General features: G+C 50.5%; 11 protein-coding genes across 11 annotated transcripts; 7 read left to right on the plus strand and 4 right to left on the minus strand.

Moving 5' to 3' along the window:
* Positions 1–567: 567 nt before the first annotated feature.
* AKAW2_11277S (uncharacterized protein) lies at positions 568–876 on the plus strand (the record flags this gene model as incomplete). Its single annotated transcript, XM_041683743.1, has 1 exon — positions 568–876. The coding sequence occupies one exon, from the start codon at positions 568–570 to the stop codon at positions 874–876; it is 309 nt and encodes a 102-aa protein (XP_041537997.1).
* Positions 877–4581: 3705 nt separating this feature from the next.
* AKAW2_11278S (uncharacterized protein) lies at positions 4582–6363 on the plus strand (the record flags this gene model as incomplete). The annotated part of the gene is made up of 3 exons (XM_041683744.1): positions 4582–4644; positions 4702–5096; positions 5151–6363. The coding sequence occupies 3 exons, from the start codon at positions 4582–4584 to the stop codon at positions 6361–6363; spliced, it is 1671 nt and encodes a 556-aa protein (XP_041537998.1).
* Positions 6364–6778: 415 nt separating this feature from the next.
* Positions 6779–7615, plus strand: AKAW2_11279S (uncharacterized protein; the record flags this gene model as incomplete). The annotated part of the gene is made up of 1 exon (XM_041683745.1): positions 6779–7615. The coding sequence occupies one exon, from the start codon at positions 6779–6781 to the stop codon at positions 7613–7615; it is 837 nt and encodes a 278-aa protein (XP_041537999.1).
* A 603-nt stretch (positions 7616–8218) lies between these two features.
* On the minus strand, positions 8219–9436 carry rpn8 (proteasome regulatory particle lid subunit RPN8; the record flags this gene model as incomplete). Its single annotated transcript, XM_041683747.1, has 3 exons — positions 8219–8833; positions 8911–9182; positions 9253–9436. 3 exons carry the CDS (start codon positions 9434–9436, stop codon positions 8219–8221), a joined length of 1071 nt encoding a protein of 356 aa, XP_041538000.1.
* Positions 9437–10191: 755 nt separating this feature from the next.
* adk1 (adenylate kinase ADK1) lies at positions 10192–11197 on the plus strand (the record flags this gene model as incomplete). The annotated part of the gene is made up of 4 exons (XM_041683748.1): positions 10192–10351; positions 10447–10499; positions 10572–10726; positions 10789–11197. The coding sequence occupies 4 exons, from the start codon at positions 10192–10194 to the stop codon at positions 11195–11197; spliced, it is 777 nt and encodes a 258-aa protein (XP_041538001.1).
* A 405-nt stretch (positions 11198–11602) lies between these two features.
* On the minus strand, positions 11603–12991 carry AKAW2_11282A (Gfo/Idh/MocA family protein; the record flags this gene model as incomplete). Its single annotated transcript, XM_041683749.1, has 4 exons — positions 11603–12177; positions 12263–12793; positions 12853–12873; positions 12958–12991. The coding sequence occupies 4 exons, from the start codon at positions 12989–12991 to the stop codon at positions 11603–11605; spliced, it is 1161 nt and encodes a 386-aa protein (XP_041538002.1).
* A 542-nt stretch (positions 12992–13533) lies between these two features.
* On the minus strand, positions 13534–15850 carry AKAW2_11283A (putative mRNA cleavage factor complex component Pcf11; the record flags this gene model as incomplete). Its single annotated transcript, XM_041683750.1, has 6 exons — positions 13534–13584; positions 13644–14012; positions 14067–14262; positions 14323–15056; positions 15113–15568; positions 15683–15850. 6 exons carry the CDS (start codon positions 15848–15850, stop codon positions 13534–13536), a joined length of 1974 nt encoding a protein of 657 aa, XP_041538003.1.
* Positions 15851–17092: 1242 nt separating this feature from the next.
* AKAW2_11284S (uncharacterized protein) lies at positions 17093–17561 on the plus strand (the record flags this gene model as incomplete). The annotated part of the gene is made up of 4 exons (XM_041683751.1): positions 17093–17224; positions 17292–17316; positions 17389–17398; positions 17456–17561. 4 exons carry the CDS (start codon positions 17093–17095, stop codon positions 17559–17561), a joined length of 273 nt encoding a protein of 90 aa, XP_041538004.1.
* Positions 17562–18276: 715 nt separating this feature from the next.
* AKAW2_11285S (putative microtubule binding protein HOOK3) lies at positions 18277–21129 on the plus strand (the record flags this gene model as incomplete). The annotated part of the gene is made up of 6 exons (XM_041683752.1): positions 18277–19752; positions 19814–19881; positions 19934–20046; positions 20105–20490; positions 20785–20880; positions 20944–21129. 6 exons carry the CDS (start codon positions 18277–18279, stop codon positions 21127–21129), a joined length of 2325 nt encoding a protein of 774 aa, XP_041538005.1.
* A 518-nt stretch (positions 21130–21647) lies between these two features.
* Positions 21648–23030, minus strand: hem13 (coproporphyrinogen oxidase; the record flags this gene model as incomplete). The annotated part of the gene is made up of 2 exons (XM_041683753.1): positions 21648–22757; positions 22818–23030. 2 exons carry the CDS (start codon positions 23028–23030, stop codon positions 21648–21650), a joined length of 1323 nt encoding a protein of 440 aa, XP_041538006.1.
* A 1145-nt stretch (positions 23031–24175) lies between these two features.
* Positions 24176–24724, plus strand: ATG8 (autophagy-related protein 8; the record flags this gene model as incomplete). Its single annotated transcript, XM_041683754.1, has 3 exons — positions 24176–24265; positions 24387–24619; positions 24691–24724. The coding sequence occupies 3 exons, from the start codon at positions 24176–24178 to the stop codon at positions 24722–24724; spliced, it is 357 nt and encodes a 118-aa protein (XP_041538007.1).
* Between the last annotated feature and the right edge of the window lie 811 nt (positions 24725–25535).

Raw genomic sequence — 25535 nt, forward strand, 5'->3', positions numbered from 1 at the left:
GGGAATTCCGTGGGCAAGCATGCTGCCGGGAGAGGAAACAGAACAACGGATAGGTTTCAGTCTACAAATCAGACATCGGAAGGCTTGCATTGGGCTGGAAGACAAATCGAAACGGGCATTGGATCACCGCTTCGTGGCAAAGCTGAAAGGTGGTCCCGTGGCTATGGAGCCTGGAGCAGAACGCTTGATACTCGCTCGGCGCTGCCCAACCTGAGTGGATCTCCGAGTCAACTGGAGGCCTAGAATTGGCTGCCACCGAAGCAGGTACTTTGTTGGCATCAAGATGCGAACTTTGGAGGAAGCTTGCAATTATCCCAACTCTACTCCGGTATCTACAGCAATACGCTGTACTACCCGATGAATTGATTCCTTTTGATTAGGTGCCCATTTGCTACGGTAGTAACTAGTGGTAGTAGTACGTATTTATCATTTCCAAAGGCCATGGTATAGATTAGATATAGCCCAGCTTAAAAAAAAGGGCGAGCCTCCGTTCCGACGAGTGCTGATACTCGCGTTGTGTGATGTATAGTGTGTGGCTTTCCGACTCCGCAATTATCCCTCTGTAAGATGATTAGGGAGTCAGTAAGTGATTTAGGGAGCTTTATCTCACGTTCAACCCTCGAAAAGTGGGTTTATGTGGATGCTGGCAAAGGAACTCAGCTGTCACCTTCCCAAGGCAGACTAAACAAGACCCATACAAAGTCCATGGAAGAATTATCCATGTCTTTTTCTTCCTTCCCTTCTCCTGTTCGTTGCCTTGCTTCCATGTCTTTTCATTTCTGTTTTGCTTTTGCTTTTTCGCCCCCTTCCCTCTGGGTATTTGCTTGTTTTGTATACTCCATATACTGTAGGCCCGAATTTTGGGAGTATCTTTAGTTTTTCGATCACCCCCCTCCCTTCCTTCCCTTTCTATAGTTTCTTTTTTTTATGCGGTACTTTGTATGACCTGTTCTCAATTGCCGGTCTCTGCATCTGCATCTACTGGTGCGTAGTTGGTCAGTCAGTTAGTTACTGACCTGCAGGAAGGAATTAATGGTGGGACCTATCTACCACCAACTGTATCCTACCCCTCCCCTTCAGCCGATCACTCACAGCTGAACACGAACAAACGAACCTACCTTTATGCATACATACTATACTACTGGGGATACCTAACTACTTGCGCAGTAAGTCTTCCTACCTTTTGCCTCGACAGCACAAGCCAATAATCATTTTACCTTTAATGGCAATTGAACAAACCCAAGGCAAAGTAAGTATCTACCCACTAAATAGATGTGTCTGGAGTAGAAAGAAAGCTAATCACTAAGTCATTAACTAAATAACTAAGGCAAAAAACCGACCGAGCAAAACCCGGTACTGGTACTATCCTTCTACTGGCAGCGCCGTCCCAGCTACCTGGATAATATTAATGTTGAATGGAGAGCTAACGTAAAGTAAAAAAATATTAAAAATAAGAAAACCGAACCAAACCGAACCCGACCTACGGAGAACTCCGTTAGTTACTTTAGCTACTTATGGAAATTTTGGCAGACAGGTCACTCACAAGAGAGAACGCAATTCCGCGATTGAGGTACTCCGCCCGAATCTATCATCCACTTTTGCGTTCTTTTATTTTCTTTTTTATAATTCTCAAGTAAGGGTTTTCCGACTTGGTTAATCTGCAGGAAACCATGGTTCGTCACAGATTAGATGCAGGTTTAGAGTGTTATCTAACAACTTCCTTCGTAGTTGGACTTTGATTGCTACGGAGGAGTATGGCCCGATGGGTCAAAGGTTCGCTAACCATCCATTTCACATGGGAGGGAGACAGAGAGCGAGAGCGAGAATGGTGTGAAGTAAGTGGTTACATTATTTACTTTGTGAATGTAAAATGTAGAATGGGTTTTGAATTAAAAGCAAGGATAGAATGGCCCCTCTGTCTTTCTGGAATTGCGACGCTCCTGGACTGGGTCTCAGCTCTCTTACCTTGCTCTGTGTAATGTGTATGTTTGTCTATCATTCTCTCTCCCGAATCAGACCATGTGGTCGGTCAGAAGGAAAGAAAGTCGAAGGACTTGACTAGACTAAACTAGAACAGAGAGAGAGAGGACCGACCCAACGGAAAGTTTTGTGGTGAGATTGCCGATAGAGATTGACTTGGAGCGTGAGATTAATTAAAGCTCGTCCCGGTGTAATCAATATATGATGCCGGTCTAGTTCTAGTTCTAGTTCGAGTCTAGTATCTATCTAGCTGACGATGATGAAGAAAACGAAGAGGGGGAGAGGAGTACTACGTAGTGGTGTGAGAAAGGAAGAAGAGGGGTGGTTTGGTTTGGTTTGGTTTGGTCTTGGTTTGGTTTGAAGGGGTCCGTCCGGGCTGTCGGTAGGAAAGGCCAATTTGTTTTTGGGTGGTAAATTAATTCCGCTCCACTTGATGACCAGATGAAACCAAAACCGAGGCCGGGTTGTGGGGAAAGGTAGGAAATTACCACGCGTCTAGAAATGATTTAATTTATCTAGTCGTGGGTATCTTGGTTGAGAGAGGAGTCTTATTGTCTGTTCGACCAAAGTTAAGTCTACTTTAGTATCCATGATCTAGTAATTAAAAGGTTTTTGGATCGCGATCGAGGAAGGACAGAACAATGGGAGAGTATACTTTATTACTTAGGGAAAGAGGAGGGAGGGGAATTTAATATCGCGATGCATATTTTCCGGACACTACTGGACTAGCAAGAACCAGTTCATCGGTGAAAGACGGGTGGTCTAGACTCGAAGGAGATTTCCTTTTTTTTTTTATTTTTTTTCCTGGTTTCGCGTCAGGTTCTCTTCTCCATCCTGGTTGTGTTCGGCTATAGGTTGGTTTGGTGGTAGATTGAACGTATCACTTTGGGCTGGAGGGGGAGAGGATGACGGAGGGAAAGCGGCTGATGAGGGAGCGAATAGTAACTTAACTTGTACTATACAATGGTCATGTTAAGTGTTTCAGATAACCCTTCATCCCTGCCGCTTTATTTGACATACATGAGCAGGAAGGCGGATCGAATCGGATCCTCCCAAAACACACATGAAGGACCAAACGGACACAGCAGAAGCACACTGGCAACGGGCTCGTGTGACATGGACGGTTTGACCATCATAGCTGGGCGCCTCTCCTAACAACCAGTGGTGAACTGATTCCAACGGATACCCGTCATCATAGCCTATCTACTGAACCATTGACACTGACACAACCGTTGAACGGCCAGGTGCCGTATCCCGCTGCAATAATCCTGTTCGAAAACTTCCCGTGTTCGAGACAACTCTTAGAGCTCACGTCCATCTCGTTTGTCGTGGAGGGCGCCAGCCCCGTCATCGTTCGCTACCTCCGTAGAACCAACTAAGGGTAATCTACCCAGGCTGGACTGGCCGGAAACCTGTAGTCCTTGTCGCAAGTACCAGGGCTAGGTACTATGGATTTGTCTGCCGGACCGGGTCAGGGTGTACCTGACTGGTCAAGTCTGGAATTCTCATTTCCGCGCGGGTGGTCTGGCAGCCGGCCAGAACTTGGGTTGAACCCCACTCGATCTCGGCCGTCGGGAGTCTCTCAGGACGTCATTGCAAAGGCCATACAGCATACTAGGATGCAAGTACTCCGTAATCGGGACCCAGTCCCTGCGCTGAATCGCTCCATACAGCTCTTGAGTGAGCAGCTGCTGGTAGAATAAGGAAAACAGTATCCGACGTCCTATAATAGCTGAACACGTCACATGGGCATTGGATGTGTGGTGATGAAGGAAGCAAGAGTCGCAGAGTGATATTAACATGTGACATCTGGTTTAGTCATGTGACTCTAATGTCTACTACGCAGGACTGAATAGGAAATCAAGGACCCGGAAACTTCAATTGAGCTCTTGGTAGATAGATATGTTGGGGCTTCTTTCTGCTCAGATCCTTATGCATGGGTACAACGCTACCCAAGTCCTCGGGCCTACATCGCTTTGGACTATACCACCCACTAGTTCGAACAAACAGGATGCGGAACACTGATGGACTCCAGAAGAACAGCCATAATAGGCACCTTGATTTTTCTTTGTTTAGGCATCCTAATTTCTATTCTGAGAGACCTGGCCATTATAGAGGTGGTCGACAATGACCGCTGCAAAGCTGTATGGTCCTTTGTTTCTCTATATTCACACGGGCTACATTGTCTGGATAGCATTCTCAAACAAAGCCTATATATAAGATCATATTTTTGAATCTCTATGTTTACTTTTGAGTCAATAGCAATGCTGTCATCGGAAACCAATGACCACACGGCACCGTTCATTGTATAGCGCGCAAGGCTGTCTCGATTTAAGCAGTTCAAAGAGATCAGAGGGTGAAGAGATCCCTGCACCAAGTGCAAACGAGATAATGCATTTTCTTTCATTCCCACCTTGTCGCTATGTGGTATTCAGACATAAAGCGAGCAGCACTCTCCTTTGCCGGCATACCCCTTCAGCATGATACAGAACGTCTCTCCATCCTACTAAGTTCGTCTATTCTCGAGCTATACACTCATACAGCCGTCGTTATTTTTACCATTCGCTGGACAAGGAACGAAAGATATTGATAGTCCAAGATATGAGCGAGCCAAAACCGGAACCGGAACTACCACATCGACGGCTGTCACAGTCACCAGAATCGGTATGTACTCATGGATGGCCGAGCTAGCCAAAGGTTACTTGACTAAATGACTGGCAGGATGACCTTATTACCTCTGGCTGGGCCCCTCTGGGATTCAGTCGGGAGAAAATCAGGGGATTCAGAAATCCAGGTACTTTATGCTACCGGAACGTGGTGCTTGTTGTACTTATGAATACACCTATCTTTCTGAAATGGCTTATAAAATATCGCAAAACCCACGAAGCGTGTACTCCAAAACTGCAGAAGTGCTTGACTTGTTGTCTCTATCGTCTTTATTATCTATATTGGGTCGAAAAGGATGATGGAACGCACAGATTGCAGAGATGCCTGAAACCGTTGTGGAGAATACTTGCAAAGACCTCCTGGAAGGGTTATACCGAAGGGCAGCAGGATGCGCGTGATTTCATGGAAAGCATATTCCAGCAGCTACTTGCAGAGGTAGATGAACAGGGGTAAGGTTTTTTCTTCATACGTACGCCACACCCCCGATACTAACTAGAATATAGCCGCCGCGAACTGAACGATATCTTTAAGATTCGACTGAGCAGGAACGACAAGTGCTGCAAATGCGGGAGATCAAAGAATCGGCCTGATGAAAAGTTCTTCATGGTGTATGCTCCTGAGGATGAAAATATGCCTGGGTACGCAAACATCGAGGAAGGACTGCTAGACAAGCCAGAGCATTCGAAGGAAAAGTGTGGCAAGTGCAGGCAAGAGACAGATCATATTATGTCTGAGAAGGCTTTATACCTTCCTGAAGTTCTTCTTGTTCAATTTCCCAGAATGAAATACGACAAAATCACGAATGAGCCCAGGAGAATTAGGGTTCCAGTCTGGCTTCAAAAAGACATAGAACTCCCACCTGGCTTATTGAGTGATACAGTGAAAATCGAAGGCTGCGCTCGTTATGAGCTTTTCGGCATAGTATTCCATGAGCCACATGAGACGGACATTCAGATGGGCCATTACACCTGTGCTGTCATGGGACCAGATAATAAGTGGGCACATCAAAACGACATGGAAACCAATTCTTATGAATCGCTGGAAAGTTGTCTGGATTTTGGTGTGGATAACCACAAAAGATTCAAGCCTCCCTACCATGATCGCGTCTGTTGGGCGGTCTACCACCGTGTGCCTCTCGAGAGGCCATTAGATCTTGGATCAGGGGTCTGGGAGGAAGATCAGGCTCCGTCCATGCAGGCAACTGACAACGATGAACCGCCCAGCAACCTTGGATGTCATGGCGGCCCGGATGCAGGCTCCCCAAGGGGCTCTTCCCCAGAACCTGGCCCAGGTTCGATGAGCATCGCGCCTCATAATGCTGTATGCCTGGAACAATCCATTCACCTAAAGGGACGAAGATTGAAATGGACAGTCGACGACCAGCTGGTCATACCTGAGGGGGATGGGCCCCTTGTCTGGCTGAAACCGGGGAAAAAGGTTCAACATGCCGAGGTCAGGCTTAGACTTGTCTGCCGAAAGACGAGAGAGGTCCTCAGAGGGCGAGCTATCATTCCCCTCAAGCCAGATATTATACCCGAGCCATATGACGCCGGACCACGGCCGGACACACCTGTACGAGACATTGGAACACAAACACGACTCAGTGCCCGCACGGAAGACAACGGGTCAGCAAGACCTTCGGGAAGTGCGCAAGATAGGGTTATCTCTGGGAGAATTACAAAAGCCAGTTGCCAGAAGCGGCCTCGATCTGCTTAGGGGGGGCGGGGGGGGGCTGGCTTCTCTTGAGAAAGACGCTTCATAGGTTGGGCTTGAATCTGCTGGAAGTCGTGTAGCGGTTGAAATGGTAGTTGTGTTGTTCGATTATATATTCTTTCTAGTGTGCGGATACCTCGATGCAATGATTCCATAGTACTTCAGCTTAGCGTCCTGTCGCGTTCGGACCAATTCGAGATTTGATGGATTCAACAATGCCTACGCTGGGTTTTCCATTAGCTATCACCATTTAAACTTTCAGATTCTATTGATATCATACTTGTGAGATGCTAGTAACATGAGACCTTTTATCGAGGACAGCGAAATTCCCTAATCAATCGGGTTGTAACCTTCCCGCGCCCTTTTCTACTATCCAGAACTATCTTATCACGTTTCATCTCCAGCTACACTTTCCCCAATGGCGTCTCAAAACCAGTCAGACCATCAACTCCCCTCCCAAACAATTCCTTCAACTGCCCAATTTATCGATCAATTGATCTCCCACCTCTCCACCTTCACCATCCCGCCCGTAGACAGTAATCATGACCACCGGCATCAACCACCAGCCCGACACCACCACCGCACACCCCTCTCTACTCTCCCTCCATCCCAAATGGCAGAAGTCAAGGCAACAATGTTAACACTCCACTGCATCTTTCCAAATGAGCTTCTTCTCGCTCTGGACATCCTGGATAGGAATCTAGTGAACCGGTTCATCTGCAACGACACGACCAATACCAGCAGCAGTCAAACATCTCACCCTGCAGCCCTCCATCATTCCTCAACAACAAATGTTACCACCAAAGACATTCATGATTATTTTTATGTTCGCTCAGCATCTACCATTGCCCCCGATCAAAGCGACCCATTCTCGACCTCAACTTCAACCTCATCATATCACACCAAAGAACCAGACCCCAAAGGCTACGAAGTCCGCCTAAAGGCCTGGAACTGCACGTGTCCTACTTTTACCTTGAATGCATTTCGAGACTCAGGACCCGATGAATCCGAAGAGGAGGATTCATCCTCCACCACTGGTCACGATAGCCTATCCCTAACAAAGGACAACCACTTTCCGTTCGGGGGTTCGTTCACCAGGAACTCCACTCGCTCCTCTCCCCCCGTGTGCAAGCACCTTCTGGCCTGTTGCCTGGCCGTGCGGTGTCCGGGTCTTTTTGGGGGCGGAGAAGGGAGGTCTGTTTCCATTGTCAGTGCGGAGGAATTGGCGGGCTGGTGTGCTGGGTGGGGTGGATGATGAAGGCTCTAGGCTGGCTTTGTTCGTTGTATGTTTCGAGTCGGTGAAGGGATTCAAACCTATTCTTGGGTGTTTTGTTCTTCTTCTGGGTGGAGTACATGCATGGTATGCTTTGTCTCTGTGTACTGAGGAGTGGAACACTACTCATTGTCTCATTGACTAGGTCCCATTGAGGATCGTGGTGGAGGGGCCCTCGATGTTATTCAGACCTGAGTCATGATGGCTGGGAGCCATTACGTGGAAGATGACCCAGCAACGCTATGGCATGACGTGTGCAGGGCAGTGGGATGATCGTCTGTTGGATACGTGCCGGTCTACAAAGACTACTATTACTGTGCCGCTTGTGAACGGCTCCAAAATGTGGAGTCCACTATGAAAGCTTTCGGAGCTTGCAGTTCCATAAATTCATCCTCGACAATATCTCACGCAAGTGCTGCTCCGAGGATATATCCTACCAATACAGATGATATAGCAGCATCGTTGCTGGCCTATAACAAGCAGATGCCCCCGAGGTCGCAATCGGCCGCGTAGAGATTACCGTAATATACATTCGATGGACTGCATTGTTCTAGATGATCGTATCGCATAGAGTCCCTGACCCGTCTACTCCTTCTGGCTCTTCTTGGCCTTCTCCTTGTCTTGACCCTCCTTCTGCTCTCCATTGGCGGTGCTGTTGGCCTTCTTCGCGGCCTCCTTCTCAGTCTTGGCCGCGTTGGCCTCTTGCTCCCTCTTCAGCTCATTCTCTTCTTGTTGCTGCCGGTTCTGGATCTTGTTCTCGATCAAGTCGTGGAATGCGGTGATGGCGCGGATCAAGCTACTCAAGTAGATCGCCATTAATTGATCGTTGGTCTTGATGCTCATGGCCCGTGCGAGTTCGCTGTTCTCCGACGGCTGTTCGGGGGCGCCACTGATGCGCGGCGTGGCGGCTGGTGTGGTAAGGTTGGGGAGGAGGTTGAAGACGTCCTGGAGATTGCCCAGAATGGCGTGGTTGACGGGGAGTTCGTGATCAAGAACCTTCTGCAGGTATTGGCCGATGTCGCGCAAACGCAGGTGCAGGCCCTGCAGCGACTGAAGCTGCGACGTTATGCGGGTAGAGAGGGTTCCGACAGCGACATCCCTGATATCCCGGAGAAGGTGCTCCACTCCAATTTCCTCTGCTTCCTCGGCTTCGATTATAGACGGGGTGTGGACGAAGGTCTTTGATGTTGTGGTGCCATCCTATTACAGAGATTGTGATGATTAGTTCGAAGAGTCCACAGACGAGGCCCGTCACGATGGCGCGCATTGCTACTCACATCCTTGATCTCATCCACGGCAAAGTAAGCATCCGTAGGAACGCCAACCTCCTTCGGTTGGACATCCACAATCACCAGCAGAGGGTTCGGTGTGTAGCGCTTGAAGAGTTCGTTGATTTCCAAATCCGAGGCCCGCAGCTTCGGGCCCGAGTGATACCACCCAACCAGCTTCTCACGAGCATTGATCTTCTTGAACATGTCCCTCATCGACTCGACAAAGTTGTGATCTAGGAACCAAACAGAGGGATCCTTCTCATCTTCCTCGAAGGGCACTGGGAGAGGAACTGTCAGCATGTGGACACTGAAAGAGATACCGAAGGTAATAAAAGGTCAATGACGCACCCGCAAAGCTGTTCGATACCCGGACATTCTGACCCGAGTTCTCACCCAGCAGCACACCAACCACACGTTTCCGGGTACCCTTGGCCGAGCGGCCGTAGTGATCTGCGACGGAGAGAAGGACTAGAGGAGCGACCGTGACGGTGCGCTGAACGAGGGAGAGGGCGTCCGCCGTGGTGGCAGGCATGGCGGAGACAGAAGGAACGCGAGACGAGCTGTCACCGGTGGAGATAGGATTGAGAGGGGGAGGATGAAGGGTATGTCAGAAGAGAGTGGGAGGGATTGTTGCGGGATAAGCAAGGGGATGAAGATGGGAAGATGAAGGAGGAGGAGGAGGAGCGATGACGATGAAGAGGGAAGCTGTTGTTGGTTGGATCAACGGAGAGCCTCTGGATTCATTGGAGCTCCGTGCTTGAGCCACATTTGAGTGGCTGATGGTTGGACATTGACACCTCGACACCTGAACATCAGCCACACATCTACATTACTGGTTCCTTTTTGCCTCAGGCATACAATACGGGACACGTGTTCCGGGACTAGTCCCAAGCTGGACTCCTTCAAGGCTCAAACCAGTGGAGATTGGCTCAAAGAAAGGACGTCATGTTGGAGATGAGAGATTGCTTCCGGGTCAATGGACGCCTCTGAAGGCCATTGAGGATCTACCAAACACCTCCGATCAGAACCCCGAAGACTAGGGTGCCGGTCGAGGCGAATTTCCCAGGGCGCAGGAACCTCGGGTGGGAGACTCCACTCCCTCCGGTCGGCCTCTTTTCTCCCCCAACATGCACTTTCTCCGTTCCCTTCCCTTTCCCCGGTCTGGTTGATATCTCTTCCTCATTCCTAGCCACTTCTCTCCTCTCTTCCCTCCTCCCTCCCCTCCTGTTCCCTTTCCGGACACTTTCTTGAAGCGTTCTCTTTTTCCTCTCCTCTTTTCACATCACAATGGCTCCCATTACGGACGAGGTCGTCAACGGCCTGAAGGACACTATCGGAAAGCTGGAGGCTCGTGTTGAGGAGTTGGAGGGCCGCCTCAGCAACCAGGTCAAGCCCAAGTCGGTTGCTGAGCAGATGCGCATCATCCTGATGGGACCTCCTGGTGCCGGTATGTTCTCCATTGACAATCCTTGGACTCTTTTCGCATCCTCTTGTTCCCTGCTTTTCCGTCCTGCCGGAATTCTGACCGATTCTCCAAACTAGGCAAGGGTACCCAGGCTCCCCGACTGAAGGAGAAGTACTGTGTCTGCCACTTGGTAAGTTAATCACTGGGATGTTATAAAAATTGCTTTTGAGCCCGATGCTAATGTCAATTTCCACTTGTGCAGGCCACCGGTGACATGCTGCGCTCCCAGGTCGCCAAGAAGACCGCATTGGGCAAGGAGGCTAAGAAGATCATGGATCAGGGTGGTCTGGTCAGCGATGAGATCATGGTCAACATGATCCAGAGCGAGCTTGACAACAACTCCGAGTGCAAGAACGGGTTGGTAACCTGATGCCTATTCGATTCTGCTTTTGGCTGACGGCGCGCGCGCCTCTTTTTAGATTCATCCTGGATGGTTTCCCTCGTACCGTTGCCCAGGCTGAGCGTCTGGACGACATGCTTAACGCTCGCCAGCAGAAGCTCCAGCACGCCGTTGAGCTTCAGATTGACGATGCCCTTCTGGTGGCCCGTATCACCGGACGTCTCGTCCACCCGGCTTCCGGCCGCTCCTACCACAAGATCTTCAACCCCCCCAAGGAGGAGATGAAGGATGACGTTACTGGCGAGCCCCTCATCCAGCGTTCCGACGACAACGCCGATACCCTCAAGAAGCGTCTCGGCACCTACCACGCCCAGACCGCTCCCGTTGTCGAGTACTACAAGAAGACTGGTATCTGGCGCGGCATTGACGCCAGCCAGGAGCCTGGCCAGGTCTGGAAGAGCCTGCTCGGTGTTTTCCGCCAGAACTAGATGCCTTTAAATGGCAGAGGACGTCCACCTCTGAAGGCCGGAGTGATGTACCTTAGTGATACCCATCGTTCCGGTGCTTATGTCTTTGCCCGGAGGTAGAGGCTTTTTTTTGATTGCCCTCACGGGCCGGCGAAGAAAGGCAGACAAAACGACCTGCATTGTCCGGGAATGGAAGTTGTCTTTCTCATGTCCTTATATAGACTCATGCCTTCCGGCGGGAATCTCTGTTTGTATAGTAGTAATTTCGGAATGCGAATAACGTCCGACAAGTAAACCGCCATGATCATGTAGCTATTGATCTTTTGGACTGGCGTATACAGGCCAAGGGTATATACTCTCGACCGTAACACATGAACAAAACTTGAAATTCCAGATCATATTATCCAAATTACATGACTACTAGATCTACAGCTGCGTAGGATACACAGTCGACTCGATCTTCTCCGGATAAGTCAACCCACCCTGCCGTCTGACCTCATCCATCACCTCCATAATCACAATACTCTCCTCCCATGGCAGAGTCTCGCTCTCCAGCTTCCCGTCTCTCAAGCACCGCGCCACCTCATCCGCCTCCCAGAACATTCCCTTGCCATCGCCAGGGAACGGGCACTCAACCTCCTTCACCTCACCGTTCCCCTTGGCAGGGATGATACGGTACCGCTCAGGCCGGAACGCCGGTCCATCCACCTGGATCTCACCCTTCGTACCCTGGATCCGGATGGCCGGACGGGCGGTGTTTGCCTCGTCGGGATCAGTGGAGACGCGGAGATGCGTCATGGCCACAGCCTGCGACTGGCCCGGGTGAGGAATATTGGAGGGGGTGCTGGTCGGGAAGCTCAGAAGGATGGTAGTGGCCTCATCGGCGCCGGTTAGGTGGTAGAGGGTCATGTGGGCAGAAATGGCAGAGGGGGGTTTACGTTGCTCCCGGGGGAGGGTGTGGTAGAGGGTCTGGAAGACCCAGGTTAGGGAGTAGATTCCCACTGTGCGTTCGAATATAGTCAGTTATCAATTACTCGTTGTCATCATTCAGGGGGAGGAGGGAAATGGTAGGTAGACACCACATACAATCCAACAAACAACCACCCGCCAAATCCTTATTAACCATACGGTGTTCCGTACCCCATCTCTCCTCGACCGGGTCTCCGAAACTGTTATCAGAGATCACCCGCAAGACCTCACCAATAGCACCCTGCTTGATCAAGTCCCTGATCTGGATACTGAGAGGGAAGTAGCGAGTCCAGACAGCTTCCATGAGGAAGAGGTTCTTCTTCTGGGCGGTCTCGCAGAGGATCTTGGCCTGAGCCGCGTTGACGGTGAAGGCCTTTTCGCAGAGTACATGCTTTCCGGCGTTAAGAGCCAGCATGACATTCTGGAAGTGGTGGGAGTGTGGAGTTGCGACGTAGACGACGTCGACGTTGGCGTCGGCTACGAGATCTTCATAGGAGCCATAGGCGGCACAGGGGGACGGGATGCCGGTGTCTGAGATGAATTTCTCTGCTCGTGCGGCGTTGGAGGAGGATGCTACAGCCACGACGGTGTGAGAGACGTCGGTGACGTTGCGGATGCTGGGGTCTCTTAGGAGATCGCGGGTGAAGACTATAGTGTTGATGTTAGATATATCTGCTGACTGTGAGATTTCGGAGGAGGGGCTTTACCTTCGGCAATCCACCCCGTAGCTGTAGAGGCGCAATGCCATCCATGTTCGTTAGCCTGGGATCTTTTTGTTTGTTTGGTCTGGATGCGGGGAAATTGGTCCCTACCCATGATACCCCACCGGATATTGTGGGGAGCCATTGTGAAGATGGAGGACTGGAGATTTTCTTGGATGCTGAACAGAGATCAACAAGGCTAAGGAGTGCAGGGCAGTCGCACGGATGTCTCGGGTTCTGAAGAATGTTCGACAGATGTCGTGGGGAAGTCAGGAATAAAAGTAATTCTAGCTGTGCTGGGCGGAGTTGCGCCGAGCGGGGCAGCTTCATTTGCCGACGTCATTCGCCGAGACTATAAAGACTGGGGGGGTTAGTATCTATATATAGTGGTTCTACGTTATTAATCACATAGAAGACATCCAGGATGTATATGAATGACCTGATATTTGGTTCATCTGGTTCTACAATGGGATACTATATACAAGGCAGCGAGCCCGGGAGTGCTGTATGTGTCCTGTGATCCATCACCATCGTCACTTGCCCCGGAACGCCCAGGGGAAGGGGAATTCATTCAACCTTCCCATGCAAAATACAGCCGTGAAGCTGAATGAACGATGCATCTTCGCTCAAAAGCAGAGAATCATCAACAAAGAGTAGGAGAAGAAGAGAAGGGAGTGTACACCCCGATCACACGGGCTCTGTTTTAATCCGTACATTGGATCCAGGAGAATCGGTTCCCTATAATACGTGTTAGTCACAAAAATTTCCTAGATAACTCTCATTGATGAATAACTCACCTCGGCCTTGCGTTTGCCCAAAACAGACTCGGGAGTCCCAGTTCGTCCTGACGGCGTCCCCCGGTTGGCTGGCGTAGGTCCGTCCTTGGTCACTTCGGCATAGCAACTGGCGTGGTACACGCGACTTCCCACCTTGACTGCGTCCTGCCAGATCCAGTCCTGTACATCCTCTGACCACGTTGACTCAAACTTCTCTTGGCAGATAGGGCAAGGGGTGTTTCGCAATGTCGCGTCATTCGGGGCGTGGATCCACTGCTTAGGAGGCCCCTTCTTCGTCGCAGCGCCGTCAGCACCAGCAACACCCTCAGCAGTGGCCTCCGTCTCCGCAAGGTCTTGTTCATCTCCCGCCTCACGGGATTTGATCCAATCCTGGAGATAATTAGTATTGCAGGATAACTGGTTCGGAAATGGTGCGTGACTTACCCGTTCATCAACGTACCAGCTGCGGTTTTGGGCCCGCCTAGCTGCCTCAGACATGCGCTGGTTGGTTCGGAAGTGCCAATCCAAATGGCGAGCTTTCTTCTCCTTCCCTTCTTCCGTTGCAAAGAAACGTTGACCGCATGTTCCACACCGGTTTGACCGGGTCTCGTAGAGGCTGGAGAGCAGCATTGGTCGCGGGCTGGGGGTTCATTTAAGTTAGTGATAGGAAAACCAATGTAGCATGACATAGGAAACTCACATCTTGATGGACGCTGTACTCATTTGAACGTTTATCTGCGCATTCGATGTACCTTGTTGTGCCTGCGGCGTCGCGACGGGAGGCGTGACTCGCACCTGACCCGGTACGATTAGTGGGAAAGCAGGCGCGACATTTGGTGGCGGAGCAGCAGTGAAAGCGGCCGGAGGTGCCGAGGCCGGTGGAAGTAAACCCTGCGCTCTTAGGGCTGCAATGAGAGGATTTTCTGGTGCGGCGCTGACGGATGGTTGCGGCGCGGTGGTATTAGTGGGCATCTGTGGTAGGATATTGTGGATTTGAGGCGGCGGAGTCGGCTGCTGACGTGTAGCAGTAGCTTTGAGGAGCCCGGCAAGCGTGCCAGGATTGAGGAGCTGTTGTAAAGGTTGCGATAGTGTTTGGGCTGGGGGGGTAGCCATGGGGGGCGTTGAAACAGCCGGAACAGTTGGAGCAATAACTTGAGGAGCCGGAATTGCAGGCTTCGGAGCGAGAGCTGAAACCTGGTCGCGGACGAGTCTCAATTGCTCCTGGGTGAGTTCTTGCCGTTGCAAGATACCCTGAAGATCCAAAAGAGCCTTCAGTCGTTGCTGTATCGAGGGGTCTAGTGGATTGTTGGCAAAATCGCTTCTGGCGGTGGCAATAAGAGCCTCAATATCTCGGTTGAGAGCCGCGAGATCAACCTCTGTTGTACGTGGCTGGGCTTGGGGAGTCGGGGTCCCCCGTGAAGAGTACGATTCACCCTGCTAATCGAATGAGACCTTCCACCACTGTACTTAAAATGTGAGATGATACTTACCGATGGTGGATATCCGTGACCAGAGCCATTGCGCTGGTAATGCATGGGTAAAGCCTGATTTGCAGCAGGTGGATGGCGGCCCATGCCTTGCGGTGGTGTCGGAGTGCTGTTCCAACCTGGAGGAGTGCCAACTCGACCGCGAGCGAGGATGTCTTGTTGAGTTCGAGCCTGCTGCTGCTGAAGCGCTGCAGTCCTTGCTTTGATCAGAGCACTCTCAATACTGCGAGTGATTTCTGGAGGGAAAACGGGCCTGGTGTCGAGGGAACCCGGCACCGGCTCCTTCCAGGTTTTGAGCATCTCATCCAACTTCTTGCGCGTCTGCGAATCGACCAGTGTGTAGGCGTTCATGAAGGTCTGATACAGATTGCGACCCAGGAACAGAGTGTAGGGCGTGCCTACGTTCTTGACAATCGAATCGACTACATACAAGGCGGGCAATTTCTGAGCCGGCGGAGTCTACAGAGCAGATTAGAATTCGTTCATCCCAAAGAGAGACTACAGACGGGTTGAGCGCCCTCGTCAGATTCGACGAGGGCCCAACCGGTGGTATTCTGAGAGCGTGTCACCTACTGTTCGAATGTGGTTCTCCAACACGCGGGAGATGGCCATCGCATGTTCAGTGTTCTCCTTGGCTATGACAGTCAGATTGCTGATCTGAAACCTGTCATTGTTGGTTAGATCTTCCAAGGAATTCTTGTAGTCCTCGGCAACTTCGTCGGAGGCCAACCCGGATGACATGGTGGGCAGATACAAAGGCTGGTGAGGCTGATGAAGGGGGAACAGGGGGCAAGTGAGAATAAGAAAAGGGTATCGACAAAGAAGAAAGAAATGAACAATGGACAAGCGCTAAAGAAGGGCGTAACACTCGGAAAGAATATTTATGTTCCTTGTGTTTGTTCTTTCTCCTCTGAATCCTCCTCTTTATATTAATTATTTGTTTTTTCACTGAATTTTCCAGTTCCTTTCCTCTTCCTTGGACTTTGTTATCTTCTTGTTGTTCTCTTGCTTTTTTCTTTTTCTTGACTTTCTTCCCTTTTCTCCTTTCTTGTTAGGAACTTGTCCTTCTTATTGCTTTGTTTTCTCTCTTCTTTTCTCCTCTGATTTTTTTGTCCCCGGCTTTGTCCCTTTTACCACCGTATATAAAGATTCCTATATCCGCGTGCTTTGTTTCTCTCCAAGTAAACGTATCTCCTGAGTGCAAGAGATGGAAAGAGCTGTCGGAACTTGTAGAATGCTTGCTAGCTATCTTGGTCAGACTTGAGACAACAACAGGAGGCCGCAAGCGCAAATCCTCCACCAGAACCCGAAAGTCAACAAAGAACCCGCGCTACAACACCCCGTCAACCCAGTGTTAATCAATCTATCTCATACAATCACCCGTACTGATTGACCCTTCCAGTAGACAATAACTAGTAGAGGAACCAAACTGGGGCGAAGGGGAGTGGATGAGAGATGGAGGGGAGGGGGAAGGTCTCGGAGTGAAGTTGGAAATACCCCCAGCAGTTACACACCTCGATGGGGAGATCGGACGTGCAGAGGGGACCAAAGGAAAAGAAAACCAGCTGAATAGAAAAATCAAAGCTCGACCAGAATGACCAGGAAAATAGCAAAGCAGCCAAAATCGGCCGGGAAGAAGCGAGGGAAGGGGAAGCGAACAGGGAGCAGGAGAGGCAGGCAGAATTGCGGAAGTTGCGCTCACGAGGTCCGAAGAATAGAAAGCGTCAGCGCCGCGGCGTGACTGGCTGAGTCAGCGCACTAGTTTGAGACTCTGGTTCCTTATCCGTTACCGACTAACCCTATTCGGGCAATGCATTCCAGGTAGTATGACGCAGTCACACCTTACTCTCCCAACTTGACTAGGTACAACTCCTTCTTCATCGCCTCTATCTCTATATTACAACCACTGGTACTTGAATCTGGGCCTTTGTAATACTATCATCGGTTTTTTAGGAAATATTACCCTGTGTCGATTTCTTCACCATGAAGTTATCTGCTACTGTTACCGTCTTGGGGTTGCTCCCCTTGGCCCTGGCCGAATCGATTCTGGTCACGTTCCCTTCAGGTACCCCTGACTCGGTGGTTGATCAGGCAAAGCAATCAGTTAAGGACGCTGTATGTGACCGGGTGCTTTGAACAGCGTTGGCACATCTATATGTTACTAACTGGCCGTTTCTGGTAGGGTGGCAAGATCACCCATAATTACAGTAAGCAATTATCCCTAGTCATCCTTGCGTTTTGGGTAGATAGTGGCAGTGCTAACATATTGCTCTCTATAGCTTTGCTCAAGTAATTCTCTCTTGAAAGTCCTGAGGTGCTTGCTTGGTCTGACATACATACACACAGGGGCTTCGCAGCCGACACCAAGGCCGACTCGGTTCAACAGCTGTCAACTGAATTCGCGGCATATAATCCAACTGTCGAGAAAGACATGACTGTCACTATTCAGTGAGGGCGATATTGGATAGTCCGGGAGAAGAAAGCTCCCTTTTCTCTATTCCAAATTACTACTGTATGATGGATGGGGTTCCCGCTGGTTTCGGGGCTCGACCATTGATGGTCGATAATGGATGGGAAAAAATTAGCTTAGATTGTAATTCAGGATTCTTGGGTATCATTTGTCTTCTTCTGTTTCTGGAAAGAAAGTTTGTGTCTTGTTATTGTCTAATGAACCATCTAATGTCATAACTCTTAAAGCCGGCGACTGTTTCCCATAACTCAACAAACAACACAAAAGCAACCAGAATATGAATACATGATAGGGATCACTTGTCACTTTTCCAATCTTTCAAACCATTTTCATCCTCAGTGGATATTGTTTCACATAGGGAAAGTAGAAAATAAGGAAGCAGCGCTGTGGGTGACCCTAAACCATTCCTTTCCCCCCCAAGCGGGACATCGGTATTTATAGCTCGTCGATGCGCGTAGCGTGGATCCCGCCTCCAACGCCCCGAAGGCGCTCAAAAAAGGATCTCATCGAGGCACAGTCCTCTTCCTCCGCCGTCCAGGTTTAAACTCAACCGTGCTGAGGGGTCGCAATTAGCCCCTCCTGGCCGCGATCCGAATACAATTGCCGGCAATTCCACCCAGCCGTTCCTGGAATTTGCAACAACCGCCGCGTTCCCCGCCCAGTTGATTGCCTCCGATTGCAGTCAACATCGCCGACCATGGCTGCGGAGCATACCGTCACCCAGGCCCTGCTGGAATGGGTCAACAGTTTCGCCTTGGGTAAGACTATCCGGACGACCGAGGAGTTATCGGATGGCACCATCATTTGGGAGATCTTGCAGGACATCGATCCGCAGTATTTCCTCGACGAGATCCCCCAGCGCGCCCCGTCCGACCACTGGCTATCCAAATGGCAGAACCTGAAACATATCCACAAGTTGCTCGTCAACTACATCCGCCAACAACCCGATGGCATGCCCACGGGTCTTGACCCCAATCCCAACCTCGAATTGGTCGCCGAAAAGAACTCCGTCAAGGAGGCCAACAAACTCCTGAAGCTCCTTCTGATCGCCGCCATCCGCTCCCCCAACGCGCAGACCTACGTCGAGACCCTTCAGAGCCTAAGTACCCCGACGCAGGAGACCCTGAAAAACATCTTCGAAGAAGCTCAGAATGGTCAGCATGAGGCTATCGATGGCGAGGACGATGTTAAGGAGGAGCGGGATCTGCCCGTCGACCCGGAACTGCAGTTTGAAGAGCGGGTAGGAAAGGTGTTGGCGGAGAATAACCGGATGGCGCGTGAGAAAAAGGACATGCAGAAACAGATCGATGATATGCACGATCGCCTGGCGCGCCTCCAGGAGAACAACGATACCTTACAAAGCCGGCTTGCATCGACCGAAGACCGACTAGTCAACTTGAGGTCTGGGAAAGGTGATCTTGGACTCAGCGCAAAGGCTCTCGAGTCCAAATCCCGCCAACAAGAAGACATTATCGCAACTCAGGAAGCAAGGCTGGCTACAGCGCAGGATGAGATCGACAGTTTACGCATGACGGTGGAGTCGTTACGCGTCAAGAACCAACGATTCCAGAAGCTTCAGGATGACTATGATGAGCTGAAGACTGAGCGAGATCAACTCGCTCGTAAGGCAAATGCGGCCGAAAAGTACCGCCAGAAGCTGCAGGCTAGCCAGGACTTCGAGAAGGAGAACCAGTCGCTCAGGAACCAGATCAAAGACTTCCAGCAACAGCTGAAGGAGGCGGATTCGCAGCAGAAATGGAACTCCGAGCGTGAGGTGGAGCTTGAAGAATACCGCAGAGTTTTGCCTCGCATTGAGCAGGAGTGCAGTGAAATCCAAAACCTGAAGAAGCAGCTCGAGTTCAACAACCATGCTCTCACAGAGCGACTCAGTAACGCCGATGAGCAGCGCGAACGTGATGATGCTTTGATAAGCGAGCTCCGTGAGCGAATCCGTGAACTGGAAGGTTCTCCTGGAAGCCCATCCCTGACGCCGGGTACTGAAACTCCCAAGCTCGAGGGCACTCTGCAGAAAGACTTTGAGGCGATCGGTGTGAAGGAATCACAGCTGTTAGAAGACCCTATGCTACAGCGACGGAGATCTAGACTAACTCGCTACAGGAAATCTGAGAATGAAGAGCTGAAGAAGGAAGTGGAATCTCTGAAAGGGCCATCCGTATGTTTACATTCTATGGCTACTATCATCTTATATGAAGCCGCTAACAAGGTAATTACAGGTGGGCTTGGACTTTTCCGAAGCCTTCAATGAAACGCTGCAACAGGCCCGCGCAAATTCTTCGCAGAGGTATTTCCTACTAGGAGCAACCTAGTTAGTACAACCGCTAACGATGCATCAGTGATGATTACTGGAAGTTGTACGACCAGTATACATCTGCCCTCAAGAGATTGGCCGAGGCCCAAGAAGCTCTCGATGTATCCAAGAGATCGCTGAACGATGCGCTGGCGGAAAGTGAGTAGCTACTGTTTGGCGAAATCCGTGTGTATGAAATTTACTTACACGAATACAGTTGAACTCTCCAACAAAGAGAACATGGATCTGATTACCGAGATCAAAGCGAGCAGCGCATCGGATTTGACTAAGGCTCGTGAAGGAGAAGATGATGCTATGCGCAGACTGTACAATTTGCAGGCCGAGCTTGATTCAACCCAGGCTCTGGTCCAGGTCACATGTGCCGAACGTGACGATCTGCGAAACTTGCTCGAGAAGAAGCAAGCGGAGTTCCGTGCGGAAGATCATGAAGCCGCAGAGGAAATGAAGAAGCTGCTGGCCGAACTCACTGCACAGGAAAATGGCGATGATCCCGAAGCCGCCCAAAAGTCGGCTGTAGAGCTCATCAGACAAGTCGCCGCGCAGATTGAAAAGAATCTGGAGAGGCTGGCGAAACGTGCAGAGGTCAGTTACAAGAAACCCCATCGACTCTCAACTTGTGTTATCCCGAACCAAGCAAGGGCTATTCGCCTCGGTAGCCTCAGTGGCGACAGGAAACGTCTCGATCTTCTTGCGGATCGGCCATTTGGCGATTCGACCCAGATATTAGCAGCGAAGGCACCCGGTCTATCGCGCCTGGGTCGATTAATCGCCAAGCGGTTCAGGCGCTGAGGCTCGGCTGCCACCTTGACCCATTGATACATCCTATCCCGTTTGCACTTTACGGCCTACAAAAGACTAATACGAATCATTCTGCAGTATATCCATCAACAGAACGAACACATCAAGTTCCTCCAAGAGCGGATAAAGCAACTTGAAGAGGATACGGATGATGGAATCAGCAAAGAGCGCGAGGTAAGTTGTCATTTGACACGGACTAGCTATTGCAAGCCACTAATATTCAAATTTTCCAAACAGCTCGAACTCCAGAAGATCATCGATGCTCAAGCGCGGGAGCTGACTTTGATGGGCTCCTCCTGGTACGAACTCCAGAATCGATTACAGAACAACAACATTGGCTTGGCCCGGTATCGGAATGGATCCCTGGCCGATGCTCAGAAGGGCTGGCTAGCCAGGCAAAGAAGCGTGGTCGCTGGTCGATAAAGCTCCGGTTTGTATGTTGGCGATATGGTCTACGTCCTATCTCTTCTTCGTACATGTCTTTCTAATTCTGCCCTTTCCCCTTTTTCCTCCCCTGCGCATTTTCCATCGTTACCAAGACTGTGTTTATTGTTGCTGCTATACCTTTTCCTTTCTACATACATATGTTTTTGTTGCTCGCCGCGCTATACCAGCTCGTTGCGGCTCAACTACTACGACTACTACTACTACTACTACTACTACTACTACTACTACTACTACTACCCCTGGGTTTTCCGTTGGAGCTTGATCGGCATTATAAACATATCATACGCACCTTTATGGCATTGTTGCATGTGTTAGACAAGTGTATATTTTGAAAGTCTTTCTTTTTTCTGATTTCTAAAGACAGTGCTGCTTTTGACGTGACGTAGCCCATAGATGCAGCTCATAAAATAATATACATGCAGATAATACATAATTTTTCAGGAAAAGAAACCATATCCTTGCCGATGATCCATGATTCATCTGATTCAGCAGCATTACACCCACTGTCTAGGATGTTTCAGAACATCCATGATCTCCTTCTCGCGCTCCTTGCCCTCGCCCAGAAGTGCCTCATCACCATCTACAGAATCCTCCGTCCGGGTTCCCGACACGGGGTCCATGTAAGCCCAGCTTGCGGTACGGGGCAAACTCATCAGAATACTCTCAATGCGGGCATTAGGGGTGCGGAGACCGAAGCTAGTACCGCGATCATAGACGAGATTGAACTCGACGTAGCGACCGCGTCGAAGCTGTTGCCACTCCTTTTGCTCGGGTGTAAAAGGCATGTCCTTCCGGCGTTCGATAATGGGGACGTAAGAGGGGAGGAAAGAAGCGAGACCGTCCGAGACGAAGGAGAAAAGGGTCTCCTGGGGGTTCTGTGAGGACGTTGACGAGGACTGGAGGAAGCTGGCGTCCAGGTCATCGAAGAAGATACCTCCTACACCGCGGCATTCGCGGCGGTGGGGGATATAGAAGTACTTGTCGCACCAGGCCTTGAACTTCGGGTAGTATGTGGCGTCGTGGCGATCACAGGCGTCTTTGATCGTCTGGTGGAAGTGTTTGGCGTCTTCGGGGAAAAGGTAGGTGGGGGTCAGATCTGTGCCACCGCCGAACCACCAGTTCTTGTCGCCATTGAGAGGGTCCTTGGGGTCTGATGTCTCGAAGTACCGGTAGTTCAGGTGGACGGTTGGGGCCATGGGGTTGTGGGGGTGGAGGACGAGGGACAGACCGGCAGCGAAGAAGCTCAAGGAGTCCACGTCGGCGCCAACAAAGGACTTATGGTCTGCCCGCATCTTCTCAATGGCTGGCCGGGGGAGTTCGCCGTAGACGATGGATACGTTGACTCCGGCTTTCTCAAAGACATTCCCGTCTTGAAGGACACAGGATATTCCACCTCCGCCGTTGGGGCGCGTCCAGGTATCAGTCTTGAATTGCTTTCCATCTATCCGGCTCAGCTCTTCAATGATTTTCTGTTGGTGATCCTTGATCAGCTTCTCCATGCGCAGGCGCATGGGAGATTGTTCGCTGATCGTGGCTTGCTTCTTGAGCGTTTCATCGAGTTCCACGAGGGAAGGCGAGTCGAGTTCGGTTACTTCTTCTGTCATCTGCATTGAATCTAGTCAGATTAAGACGTTCGCGCAAAGTACATGGTGGGTAAAGTCTACCATGGAATATACCAAAGCACCGATGAAGGGCACACCAATGGCCAGCCGTAGGTATGGTCTCCAGACAGTGAATGGCTTGGGTTCGGAAGGGGGTTTCTGTTCCGAGGAGTATCTGCGAAAGGGTGCTGAGAGGTTGCGAGGTGTGCGACAGGATCGAGATGACAATTGGCAGAGCGACCTCCGAAGAGGCATATATGGCCGGGGAACAGCCATTGTTGCAGAGTAGATGGAATTGGCTGATCTGCCAAAGATCAGGTGGTGCCAGGTATAGTGCCTGTCGAGAATCAACCGGTTGTTGTTCCCTCCGAGCTCCACCTATGGTCTAGAGCCAGTAGTGGGAAGGGATTTGGTAATGGAGGATTTGTTCAGATTATCGGCTCCGAGGCACAGTATGGGACCACCTGCGGCCTCGATATTCCCGAATGTCGTGAGGATATGAATCCTGTTTGTCCAGTTTGCAATGATTGTTGGGTTTGTCTGAACATGGGACCCGGCCCGGCTGAGATAAGCACTTTTGCATGTTTGCAAGGCTGCCAATGCCAATGCCGAAGCCAACCCCTGGGTCCGAACAACCCCCAAGGCAGCAGCACAACATCAAGCGGGATTGCTCCATGAGTGAAGACTGTGTCAGTCACTAGCGGAGTAGACTTAACTACTAGGCAAATAGTGAGCGATCTTGAGTCACTCAACAGCAGTAACTAGATAGAGTGCAGGAGATGTGGGTGCTGCACCGAGCGGTAGACAGTAACCATTCTAGCATGGGAAACCCCATAATCTAGGCGCTGATCCTAAGTGGAGGCTGGAGGCATCGCCCGCCGAGCTACCACTTCACTACCGATGCAGTAACGCAAAGGCGGCCCAGCTCGATGACAACCAGACGGTATCATCCGCATTGGTCATTCGGATAAGTGCACGACATCCACGTGCCAGGATGACGACAGGAACTGCCCTGACGAACTGGCTTAGATATCCGAAAGATGATCGAATGTGCTATGAATCGAGCCAGCACATGACCCGACCTGACTCACGTGTGGGGCCGCTCACCGCCTCCACCCCGTGATCCACGCTTGCCTGGCGGCCTTATCAGCCGTGGAAGCCGTTCCCTCACCAAATGACGCGGGGCTGTCGCCTTCAACTCTCTACAACTGCCAGCCTGCTCACCTTTTGTCATCATCCATCTATCTCTCCATCCCATCCCATCCATCTATTCATCGACCATCTCACCCTTGCTCTATTATCTCTTAGCTTTCATCCAGTTTCTGTCACCATTTCGCTCCTCTTCGTCTGCTTCGTCACTATCTCCCCCTTAAGGGACCCGTCGGACCAGACCTATTAGCCGCCCTCATCAACTTATCAATATGCGTTCCAAGTTTAAGGACGAGCACCCCTTCGAGAAGCGCAAGGCAGAGGCCGAGCGTATCCGCCAGAAATATGCCGATCGCATTCCAGTACGTCTATCCTCTATTTTACATTCTACTGTGATTTTGGTTTCACGGTCTTTTGGGGGGGAGAAACCGGGTTCCTAGCTCACCGCTTGTTCGAGTCGCTAACCTAGCTTCTATCCTACAGGTAATCTGCGAAAAGGTCGAAAAATCGGACATCGCCACCATCGACAAGAAGAAGTACCTTGTCCCTGCCGACCTTACAGTTGGACAGTTCGTCTACGTGATCCGTAAGCGGATCAAGCTGTCTCCTGAGAAAGCGATCTTTATCTTTGTCGATGAGGTTTTACCACCTACAGCTGCTCTGATGAGCAGTATCTATGAAGAGCACAAGGATGAAGATGGCTTCTTGTATATCACGTATGCCGACCCCTCCGATACCCTAGTATCTCTGTTCTGCGTGCATAGTGCTAACCCGGGATATTTATTAGGTACTCCGGCGAGAATACGTTCGGTGACTGCTAGGCGCTGGTCGATCTCATCTTTTCCCTTTTGGTCTGATTTCCCTGTCTCTTGAAGTGAATTCGCTGCCGTCATCGTTAAGTCACTTCCTTCAGTTGCCTTTTCCTTCTTTTGGGGAAGTTGCAGATTGACTTCCTGGATGTAGGGGTTGGTTGCTGTAGGACAGGGGTGGATGGCGAGCTCGACCACGCTGTGATGTTTCTATGCTGTGCTGTACGCGGGCGTTATCTTGGGGGCTCTTCATTAATCTTCTTCGTGAACTCTCTTGGCGAAATGAGTATTCTTCTTCAGATGGTAGTTTAAATGAGAAACAATCGTTGCTATTGATGGAAGCTTGTCTTGTGTGACCGTAAATACAGGTTTGACAAAAAATGTGCCATGTGATTGAACAAGCTACTACTACATATACCTGGACATGGAATAACTAAGGTAGAATTAGCTAATGTATGGATTAGTAGTTTAGATAACTAACTAGATTATCTAAAACCAGTTAGTTTATCACCGGCTGCTGAGATAATCAGGGCCGCTCCGCTCCGATCCAGGGCCGGTAGTGCCAGGCCCAAAGGGGGCTAGTGGCGTTGAAGCACCGGCCGCGACGCTTGGAGCGGTTCCGAGTCGGCGCAGAAACAGTCAGTCAGTCCATCTTTCTCGGTCTCTTCCTCTTCCTCTTGCTCTTTTCCCTCCCCTCCCTCTCTCGTGCATCCGCCTTACCCATCATCCTTTTCTTTGCTGCATTGCCTAGCCCCGGCTGTGGTCTCTTGTCCTGTCTTTGTTGGCATTTCTGTCCTATATATAAATCTTTCCGTCCTTCCCT

Source organism: Aspergillus luchuensis, chromosome 1 (genome assembly GCF_016861625.1).
Source record: "Aspergillus luchuensis IFO 4308 DNA, chromosome 1, nearly complete sequence".
Lineage (NCBI taxonomy): Eukaryota > Fungi > Ascomycota > Eurotiomycetes > Eurotiales > Aspergillaceae > Aspergillus > Aspergillus luchuensis.